This window comes from Tursiops truncatus, chromosome 8 (assembly GCF_011762595.2).
Source record: "Tursiops truncatus isolate mTurTru1 chromosome 8, mTurTru1.mat.Y, whole genome shotgun sequence".
NCBI lineage: Eukaryota > Metazoa > Chordata > Mammalia > Artiodactyla > Delphinidae > Tursiops > Tursiops truncatus.
In genome coordinates, this window is record NC_047041.1 from 20,194,478 (window position 1) to 20,206,106 (window position 11,629).

The 11,629-nt window shown below is 38.5% G+C and overlaps 1 protein-coding gene across 9 annotated transcripts in view; it reads right to left on the reverse strand.

Moving 5' to 3' along the window:
- Positions 1-11,529, reverse strand: part of LOC101335276 (carotenoid-cleaving dioxygenase, mitochondrial) — a 48,393-nt gene extending 36,864 nt beyond the window's left edge. The window contains exons 1-5 of one of the 9 annotated variants that reach the window (XM_033862062.2): positions 11,319-11,374; positions 9,518-9,593; positions 8,641-8,752; positions 8,500-8,551; positions 6,994-7,745 (exon numbers count right to left, since the gene is read on the reverse strand). In XM_033862062.2, the coding sequence (XP_033717953.2) occupies positions 7,601-7,745; positions 8,500-8,551; positions 8,641-8,752; positions 9,518-9,593; positions 11,319-11,359 (426 nt within the window). In that variant the 5' untranslated portion in view covers positions 11,360-11,374 and the 3' untranslated portion in view covers positions 6,994-7,600. The other 8 variants (XM_033862057.2, XM_033862054.2, XM_033862055.2 and 5 more) reach the window with 8 other exon arrangements.
- Between the last annotated feature and the right edge of the window lie 100 nt (positions 11,530-11,629).

The following is an 11,629-nucleotide window of genomic DNA, read 5'->3' on the forward strand; positions in this document are numbered from 1 at the left end:
CTTGTTGCGGAGCACAGGCTCTAGGCACCTGGGTTTCAGTAATTGTGGCACAGGGGCTCAGTAGTTGTGGCTTGCGGGCTCTAGAGCACAAGCTCAGTAGTTGTGACTCACGGGCTTAGTTGCTCCATGGCATGTGGGATCTTCCCAGACCAGGGATCGAACCTGTGTGCCCTGCATTGGCAGGCGGATTCCCAACCACTTCGCCACCATGGAAGTCCCTCAAACAATGTTACCTATTATTTATGTAGCTTTCAATGACCAATCAACAAGATGTAATATCTTCTTTCTTTGAATTATTTATTCATTCAACAAAGTGATAGGCACTGCCGAGGGATAAAAAGTGTTAGAACTCAAACGTAAAGGAACTCACTGCCTAGGAAACAGACATATAAGTAGATCATTTATACTGTAGTCAGCGTTTTGTTTGAGCATTATTTCTCAAGGTCTGGCCTGGGGTCTACTTGTAACAGAAATACCTGGTGTTATTGCTAATGAGCAGATTCATGGACCCCACTCTGGACCTAAGAAATCAGAATCTCTGAGGTAGGGCAAGCAGGTATTCTTAGGCATACTACAATAAAATTTGAGAACCACAAGATTAGAGGTATAAAGAGGATGCTTTGAAAACTTAGAAAAGGAAACCCTCTGGTATTTATCTTACTACTTTTATTATTATTATGCATATTTATCTTATTTTCACTCTTAGATTAAAATAAGTTCCCTGAGGTCAGATCTTTTACTCCTCTTACTTAAGTAGAAGTAAACTGAATACCCTGATTGGGTATTTGTCTTAATAGAGATTCATGAACTTAAAACATGTTACATTTTAGAAAACATTTACATGTTTATATGTTCTGTACTCCATAGCATCCTGGTGGCAGTTTATTATATATTCTTCATATTTCCCATAGTGCTTGATATTGTAGGCACCAGCTCCTTAAACACCTTTCTATTCTTAGCTTCTGAGACATTGCACTTTTCTAACTTTCCTGCTTCCTCTGTTTGCTTTATGCCAGCTTCCTACTTACTAGCTAGCAACCTTGGGCAAGTTACTAATCACTCTGAGCCTCAGATTTTTCAATGATAAAATGTGGATAATGAGAATAAAAGGCAGATAAAACTTCCTGTTCAAGTCCATCATCATAATTAAATATAATAATAATAGATAATTTCCAAAAGTTAATTCCCTTTATTGGTTCCTCTTCTTATCACCTCATGAATGTGTTCCTAAAGTCTGACCTTGGACCTTTACTCTTTAACCTCAGCACTCTCCCTTGGTAATCTCATCTAGTCCCTTATTTTCACCAATTACTTCTTGCAGGTGACTCTCAACATGTCAAAAGAGAATTTTTCATTTTCTCCCTTCCAAATCAATTTTCCCACCTGCTAAATAACATAGCTTCAAAATCTCTGTGGGCCTTGAATTTGTCTTCCTTCACTGTCCCCCTAACATTCAATAAGTGGTTAAATTCTGCTGATTATACCCACACAATGCCAGGAAGAGGACAAGGGGATGATATAGGGTAGCCATTATATATTACTAGGGCTCAGAAGTTTGCAAGGGTGCCTGGGACAAATCCTTTGCAAAGATTTTTACCAGTCCACCTCTCCTGGGTAGCTCCCCCAATTTTTCTTGCAGCCTGAACCTGTTCTCATAAGCACTGATGCTTCATATTCTCTTGCCTAGCAGTAACTTCCTTTCTACTGTCATAATTTAGGTCCTCACAACCTCTTAGATGGATATTATCACAGCCTCCTACATTGAAACTAGATAGGGAAGCTATCATCTATGCCAGAGCTTCCTAATTGGTGGGCCTCTTGATCCCCTTAGTCCTTAGGATGGCCGAGGCCCCATGTCAATCACCTCCAGCTCTACACAGCTCATGGGGTTCCAGATCCCATCCAATTTACTCCACTATGCAGTAAAAATATTATCATTTTCTATGTGAGCTATAACGTAAAAGCATTAGGGAGCACTGCTACTGAATTCATCTTCTAAGCCACAGATCTGATTGTGTTGTATATTCCTCTATAAAACCTTTACTAATGACTCCTCACTGTCTACCAAATAAGGTCTGAACTACTTGGCCAGGCATTGATGAAGGCACTGTACAGTCTCACACCAACCTACCTGTCCAGTAATGCCTCTCACTAATACCTTCTCCTCCAGCCAAACTGGACTGCTCTCCAGTCTCTTCTCATCATAATCGTATACCTGTCTTCACCTAGGATATTTCTCATCTACTTAAGGTGATGCATCCTTCAAGATGTCACCATCTTCATAAACACAATATTCCCATTTCATATAGTAAGAACTGATTCTCCTTAGTCTAAAATCACACAGCATCTGTTTTAGCTCTCTTACGGCATTTGTCTTACTCCACCTAGTGTGATAAAGATGAATATAGTTTATGACTTCTACTACCAGTACTCCTTGAGTACAGGGTCTTGTTTTTGTCTCCACCCCATTACCTAACACATTGCCTTACGTAGAGCAAGCACTACATTACTGAATTAAATAATTTATTTTTTTATTTTTCATTTTTTTGCAGCCCTGAAATTGAGCATTTATTCTTAAATCAGATGCAGCATATTTTTTTATAAGATATATTTTATATACTGTCCCTTTCTCAAAAGAAAGCAGCAAGACTCAGCAATTAATTACCCAAACCTAATGAGGGAAACGTTCACAAGTGACTGCAGCCTGGTATTTATCAGAAAGATATAACAGCCTGGGCGGTTGTTATTTTCCTTCTTCAGGTGCCATCCCCCCATAAAGCAGGTTTCAAGAACAATGGGAATGTGTGGTTGAAGGACAATGAGGTTTTCTCTTGTTTTTTTGTTTTGTTTTGTTTTTGAATTTTATTTATTTTTTATACAGCAGGTTCTTATTAGTTATCCATTTTATACATATTAGTGTATATATGTCAATCCCAATCTCCCAATTCGTCACACCATCACCACCACCCCCGAATTAAATAACTTTAAAGTTTTTAGTGCATATCAGTATGATGTCTAATAGCTCTATATCAGCCAATTTCAAGAATAAAATCATGTAACAGTTAGTAGATACAACAGAAAGCTACAAAACAATAAACAGAGGTTTTAAGGCAGTCCCCCAGAATGCAAACAGAAGAACCAAACATTTACATTAGAACATGTAGCAATGATTCTCAAATGAGAAAATTCTAAATAGTGAATATTCTTCCTATTGCAGATCCAAGAGAATTCCTAAACCCTGAATCCCACCCCTTTATGTTGTATAAAATATACAAACAGAAAGGCTGTTTCCCTGAAAACAAGTAAACAAATCCTGACTCAATCTTCTTTAACTCCCAGCTCTGCAGTGCTGCCGCCTGTATCTGCTCCACACAGATTGGAAAACTTCAGAAGCCCCTAGTATTCTTCAGGAAAGAGGCACAGAGATCTAAGTTCAGGCTGGTAGAAAAAGGAGAAAGAGGAAGAGGAAGGGGCAAATCCCCTACCTGGAATCCAGTGTACTACCACAGAAAGGAAACCAGTTACAATGGTAGAAAGATTGCTGACGAAACGTAGAAAGATTTGAAAAAACATCTTTGTATCGAGTTCAGTAGCAGCAGATCTGTGATTTCCAAATCCTCACATTGACTGGCAGTGAAACGCTCACTTCCTGGGCTGTCCCTGGCTCACTGACAGAATAGAAGGGGGTGGGGATTAAAGGGCAGGACTTCAAAATGCCTGCAACCACTCTTGGTCTCATTTCCAGAACAAGTATCCCAACAACCTATCTATAGTAAGTTGCTGTTAGAAATACTGAAATTGGACCACCAATAGTGGTCTCCCTCCCTAAACTTTCCTCTTTCAAATCTGTCCTCACACTACAATTCAGTTGATCCAGGGGATAAATTTCATTACGCCACTCCTCTCCTCTGAATGATTCAGATCTCCTCTTCCTTTACAGAATAAAGTCCAAATTTAATCTGTCAACAAAGGACTTTACAATCTGGCCACAACCTACCTTTCATCCTTTGTCTCTCTGCCTTTCTAGCATCTCACCTTTCCTTTTCTATTCACTTAATTTGCAAAACATTCTCTAACAATCTAGTATGACTAAAGCCCTGTGAAGGTATACCCTTAAAAAACTAATAATCATAAATAATTTATTAATTTAACAAACATTTCTGAGCTCCAATGTATCAAATACTGTGCTACAAATTGAGAACAGATTCTGTCCTGCTCTCTAGCAGTTTAGATGATACACTATTCCCCTTTGTGAATTCTCAGCCCAGTAAAATGACTTACCACGTTTTTTTCTTCTGTGCCTCTGATCAAATTTTTCCCTGCCTGAAATATCCTCCCTCTTTCCTTTCCAAAAACCCATTTCAAAATCTACCTATCTGGGGCTTCCCTGGTGGCACAGTGGTTGGGAGTCCGCCTGCCGATGCGAGGCACGCGGGTTCGTGCCCCGGTCCGGGAGGATCCCGCATGCCGCGGAGCGGCTGGGCCCGTGGGCCATGGCCGCTGGGCCTGCGCGTCCGGGGCCAGTGCTCCGCAACGGGAGAGGCCACGGCAGTGAGAGGCCCGCGTACCAAAAAAGAAAAAAAAATCTACCTATCTGGTCTTCCCTGGTGGCGCAGTGGTTAAGAGTCCGCCTGCCCATGCAGGAGAGGTGGGTTCGTGCCCCGGTCCGGGAAGATCCCACATGCCGCAGAGCAACTAGGCCCGTGAGCCATGGTCACTGAGCCTGCGCGTCCGGAGCCTGCGCTCCGCAACGGGAGAGGGCACAACAGTGAGAGGCCCGCGTACTGCAAAAAAAAAAAAAAAAAATCTACCTATCTGACCCCCTTGCGAAAGCCTTCTAGTAACTTCCACTAAAAGGAGTTAGTGCCACAGAAATACTTTTAACATTGACATATCATGTCTTCCTAGCAAAGACACGTAAGTGTATTTCAAGAAAAGAGTGCTTACACAGGGAGATCAGCTCGGCGCCTTGTGACTACCTAGATGGGTGGGATAGGGAGGGTGGGAGGGAGACGCAGGAGGGAGGAGATATGGGGATATATGTATATGTATAGCTGATTCACTTTGTTATAAAGCAGAAACTAACACACCATCATAAAGCAATTATGCTCCAATACAGATGTTAAAAAAAAAAGAGTGGTCAAACTTGTCAGAAGGGAGAACAGAGTATCTTAAACTATTCTGTACTCCCCACAGTGTCTAGCAGATCATGATGTACAAAGAAACTCAAAATATATTTTGATTTGTAATTAGTGAAGAATAATTTATAAACTTTATGAAATCTTATTGAAATGAGTGATAAGTATAAATCAAAGGGCAAATATATTCCTGCAATAGCATATTTCCAGTTGTGAGATAATTATTCTCATGTGGATGGTACCAAAGACATCCAATTTGATTAAAAAATAAGCATTAATTACGCTTTCAGGAACTTTTTCCCCGGAGGTAGATGTTCTGACCAGTAAACACACTGTGACTAAAAATCAGTTCCCTAGTCTTATACACACCCAATGAAATGATCAAATTTAACCTACACAGGGAAGAACCAGATGCTGAACAATGGTGACACTATCAAGATATAACAAATATAATGCGAAATCCACTCTGAAACAATGTTAGCCTTATCTTTCACATTAATAACAAATGCTTAGGAAAAAAATAACTCAAGAACATTTCTTAATGATGATAGGCCAGCAGAGTCATCTTCGTATTTACATTAAATAACTCTCAGGTAACAGAATAACTCAAAATCCAGCTGATTTGTCATATCAACTCAGAGAGAGTCTTCCTGTTGCACTCAGTATTTAAAAATCCCATTTCTATGGATGGACCTAGACTCTGTTATACAGAGTGAAGTAAGTCAGAAAGAGAAAAACAAATACCGTATGCTAACACATATACATGGAATCTAAAAAAAAAAAAAAATGGTTCTGAAGAACCTAGAGGCAGGACAGGAATAAAGACACAGATGTAGAGAACGGACTTGAGGACATGGGGAGGGGGAAGGGTAACCTGGGACAAAGTGAGAGAGTGGCATTGACAAATATACACTACCAAATGTAAAACAGATAGCTAGCGGGAAGCAGCCGCATAGCACAGGGAGATCAGCTGGATACTTTGTGACCACCTAGAGGGGTGGGATAGAGAGAGTGGGAGGGAGACGCAAGAGGTAGGGGATATGGCGATATATGTATATGTATAGATGATTCACTTTGTTATACAACAGAAATTAATACAACAATGTAAATCAATTATACTCCAATAAAGATGTTTAAAAAAATTTTTTTAATAAAAAATTTTAAAAATCCCATTTCTAATCTTCATTGACCTCCAACCTATCCTGTGACGTTAACATATCCCTCTACAAACCAAGTAATATTTTCCACTTAATAACCAATACTTTTAGTAAATATTCTTTTATTTCACTGTTTTCAGTGCTTTCTTGTATGAATATTTATTATATGTGGTATATATGACTTAAAATAGTAATTTGATGAAATGAGATTTTAACATTTAGAAGGCAGCAAGGCAAACATGCTGTCCACCTGAGGAATACCAAATTCCCTGTAGTACTGCCTGTAAATATGTCCAAATTTGTAATTGCTTATATAGGCAAAATATACAAATAATAGATCGAATTATCTGTATGATTGAACAATTGGTGCTGTGATTTTTAAAAATCTGATCAATATAGCTATCACATGTAATTATATAACATTAAAAGTTTTCAATAAAATCATAGCAGTACCTTCCAACAAAGAGAGAATTTTTTCAGCTAGATAAATAGTAGAGATTTCCTAGTCCGAATTCAATTTCTGAATTATAATAGGATTGAAATGACTCACTGAGATTGAATTGTTTAAACAATCTCTTTACTTCTGGACCACTAATCTTTATCCTATACCACACAGCTAGCTGCTAAGGCTTCTAAATATACTTCATTAACTGTACCATTGATATGGCTGATGTGTAAAAAAGTCAATTCATATAAAGTTCTGGTTAGTAATTTCTGGTTTTTATTTTACCACAAGACAATAATTTTAAACCAAATTTTTATTAGCAATGTATAATAATAATAGTGAAAATAATCAAATGGTAATATTAAATAGCAATAGCACAGTTTAACTACATATTGAGAAACTGGACAAATTACTTTTGGGTTTTAATTTTTTTCAATGCTGACCATGAAAAACATCTTAAAACCATCTCCAAAGCTATCTATCTGCTATTTAAACAAAATATTCTAAAAGAAAAAGTGCAATGTTGTTAAATATTATCAAATTAACTCACTGAGTCTTAGAAATTTAAGAAAGGTTAGGAGGTTTAAGAAAAAAAAAGAAGAGGCTCCATATACAATTTAAATAGTTTACACTTTTATAAAATATGACAAATATTTGACTCTCAAAAGAAAAGCTATGTATCATATTAATGTCCAGCTTAATGCCCCTTTTAAATCGAGAAAAGAAATTTAAGGAGTTTCCCCTTCTATATTTAAGGTATACATTTTCTTAACAACTGGAGAGCATTCAGAGCACAAATGCCATTCTTTCATTACAACAATACTGGGCTTAAATTCTCAGCTTATTTTAAGTACACAATTTTATCTGTGTAGTGTGTTTGCAATCACCGTAAACCTCTGTCTCAGGAGCTCTCTTTTCTGTATTAGAAAGTTTTCAATAGTATTGGCTTCTTTGAAGAGTCCATCTATCTCGTCAATATAAGATGCATCTACTGCTGCTCTCTCACTAATGGGGAAAAAAAGTTTTACATTAAACTAAATAGTCATAACATCTAAATACACTATCATAGTGACGTGTTCTATTATGCTATATTTGTTAGCTATTTCATTTAAATGGCTTTGTACATCAAAAAGCTTCATTAATTTACAAGCACTGCTCAGTAAAAGTTAAATTAGTTCCACAAATATTTTTGACTACTCAAAGTCCCTTCACACAGCAGAATGTGTATCTTACCCATTATAATTCTAATATTAAACTATATACATTATCTTAACAGCCACACAAACCATTATTCAAATACAGTGACTGTCCAGTAGTTTTAAAAAACATCTTATAAAACATGATAGTCTCAGGCCAATAGAATATTTAAATTCAGCCTTCAAATATATATTGATAATATTTAAACATTTCATAAATATATTTATCTTTAATATCACTCTATTATTATGGTTAACTTCACCAAATGGTATCTTTCTGAAAGTTTTTTCATAAAAATTTAAGTGTTTTATCATCTATTGATAGAGAATAAAATATATCCAGCCTCGTTTCAACTCTGAGAGTATCAAAAGATGTTTAGTAGAAACGGTAGTCTTTGAAAATAAACAACTAATCTATTATAAGAAACTGAGGTAGAATAAGAAATTTCAAAATTATAATTACTAGATAGGTTTTGTAGCCCCTGCACTAAACTTCCCATTACGGAGTTTCCAGAAGAAAACTTCTGTGTGTAAAATCAAGAGAATATACTGTAAGTACTTGCCTTAAGATCTTTGCATATGTAGACAACATTAGATTAATTTCCTTGCTCATATCTGTTCAAAAATAAATCACTAAGTTAACTATAATAAACTTTCCATATTATAATATCAATGTATAGAAATACAAGCACTTTATAGATCACCATTCAAATCTTTCTCCAGGGCTTCATCTTTATAAAATAGTCCAGAGCTTTCAGAGAAAGAAGAATCTGATTTTCCAAGACAGGACAGTTGTGGACTATCTGGCATTTGAGGCTAACAAAAGAAAGTAGAGAAAATACGTAAATTGCTAGCAAGATGCTTAAGATATATACATTTTGTTAAAAAAAAAAAAAAGCAAATAAAACTTCTTTCAGAAAAAAGCAAACATGCTGGAAATTATATACTCTTGTGTCCTGATTAGTTATTTGTAATTTTATTAACCAGGAAACTTTTAGGCCCAACTTTGTTCAACATAATAATTTTATTATGTGTTTAGACTTTGAAAATAGTATTAATCCCCTGATGAAAAAGTTTCCTGTATCTTGAGCCAGCAGATGTTTTCCATAGCAAAAGAGCAAAACTTTCATTTGGATAACAGCCATATGTTTGCAAATTTTTGCAAGATAACATAATCTTTAAGGGAACAAATAATGTTCCAAATGTAAACAGATCAATTGGTGGGGTAGTAGTGACGAAGGGCAGGATGCAGTGCTCTTTTTCAAAACTATCAGCAAGTATAGTACCTAGGTATCCTACTTAGATATCAAAATAATTATGTAAAGTCTTATGTATTATAAAGGCATGAACCCACTTCTGTCTCTAGATCACAAATTACCACAAAGAAACCTCCCAATAGTTTCCTGGAGGCCTATACTTAGTGAAAAGGCAGCTGGAGTCAACATAGTTCCTGCTGGGACAATCCCAGCTCTGGGAATATGAAGACATTAAATTCCATTTATCAGTAGAATTACCTTTAATGGAAAAAATTTGAGACGTATATAAAATAAAAGAGTACGGCTCCACAAGCACAAAGATTACCTCCAACTCTCTTGGTCTCTTGCAATTTCTAGAATCAGGTTTTACAAGGTGACTGGCCATATTCTGGAGGCAAGAGCTGCAAAGTTTAGAGCAATGTCAATTTTAGGTACAAACTCATGCTGCAGCTCTCTTGAATCCTTCCCTTTCTTTCCACTCCTCCTGCCACTGTTAGTTTGGGCTCTCATTATTTGTCACTTACCTAACCTACTCAAATTCTCCCTTCTCTGTTTCATTCTACCAACTGCTGTTTGGGCAGTCTTTAAAAACTCTGATTACTGCATTCCCTTAACTCAAAAAACCTTCCCTTGACCATTCATTGCTCCAGAATAAGCTCAAATTCTATGGTAGAGCATCCAAAGTCATATATCACCTGGGCCAACCTGCCATCCCCATGATTTTCGTCTAGTCCCTCTATATGCAGTCAGCCAAGCCTGTCTCTTTGGCACTTTCTGCCTTGTATCAGGATTCATTCAGGATTTTTCAGCCTTCACAAAATCCTAATGTTGAAACAAATCTTACAGTTCATCTAATTCAATCTCAATTTTACAGATGTGAAAATAGAGGCAGAGATAGTTGACCAAATTCAAACATGTAAAACCGTGCCAGACTAGAACCAAGATCTCTTCTAGTCTAAAAGAGACTTCTGTTTCCACTGTCCTATCGTACCTTCATATAGCATCAAATTTTACTTTTAAATTACTTTCCCATAAATTCTGAAGATAATTTCCCTGGGAGTCTGAAAGATTAAGTTTAAGCTTGAAAAATGTTGAAACCTAGAATGGTATAGTCTCTACACCCTAACAGATAAGGATCTCTGTCTACACTCAAGTTATCATTTACTTTGCTTGCTTTTTGAGAAACTCTGCTGACCTGGAAAATTGTAATGAATCTCTTTGCTTAGTCGTGTATAATATTCATATATATGACAAAAAGACAGCAACAACAAATAATAAAGATGTCTGTTTTGGGCTTCCCTGGTGGCTCAGTGGTTGAGAGTCCACCTGCCGATGCTGGGGACACGGGTTCGTGCCCCGGTCCGGGAAGATCCCACATGCCACGGAAAGGCTGGGCCCGTGAGCCATGGCCGCTGGGCCTGCACGTCCGGAGCCTGTGCTCCGGAACGGGAGAGGCCGCAACAGTGAGAGGCCCGCGTACCAAAAAAAAAAAAAAGATGTCTGTTTAGTAAATTCCATATAGTGCTTCTACATTCCTGTCGGTAACTTTCTAGTATATAAATTTAAGCGCTATAACGGTAAGACGCTGAAAATACTACACATGCACAGTAGTGCTCACTCTGCCTGGGAAAGTCTGAGAATGTTTCAGAGAAGCGAACACGAGAGTGGTTCTCGTCTCCCTTCCTCTTTTTTCTCTTCCCTTTTCCTTTTACACCTCTTCTCACCTCTCTCAAAGTAAAAGAACATGCATGTATGTCAAATCAAAACTCTTCTAATTAGGTAATTCTGCTTCTGTAAAAACAGATTTTCTGTCATAGTTTAAGCCCTCAGCTGAATCAAGGCCTGGTCTAGAGGCTGGGCCTCGCCACCTGTGACAAATACCATACACAGCCATTGACCCCGGCTGTGCAATCTGAGGTGTTGGTGCCTTCGGCATTACCAAGCACTACCCCCAGGCCTTGTGCAACCGTTTTCTCCTCACCTTCTCTTTCCTCCCACCGCCATCTCGGCCTACCAGGCCATCCCACCTATCTTGCTTCTCACTTCCCGCCGCGCCCCTCCTTTCTTCCCCACTAGCGTTTCAGCTCCACTAGAGACCCTCCGGGTAAGTGTCCACCCTCTCTCACTGCCTTGCTTCACACCCTGTCACACTCTCATCGGCGCTCATCCCCACAGCCCCTGCCCGAGAGCAGTCTGCGGCTCGACGGCATCGGGAACTTACTCGTCAGCCAAAGCACAGGAACCAGGAAGCCCGGCGTACACGCGAGTGCGCAGGCTCGGGGAGGCGGATTTCCCAGCGTGCAGCGCGCAGATTACGTAAGGCGCCTGCACCGCCTCCCGCGCTGCCGAGGAGAGGGGGTTTTTTCCCGCCTTGCCTCTCGCTTCGGGGTCTCCGTGAAACAGAACTCGCCACCTCCGAGTTAGTGTCTGGGGAAGA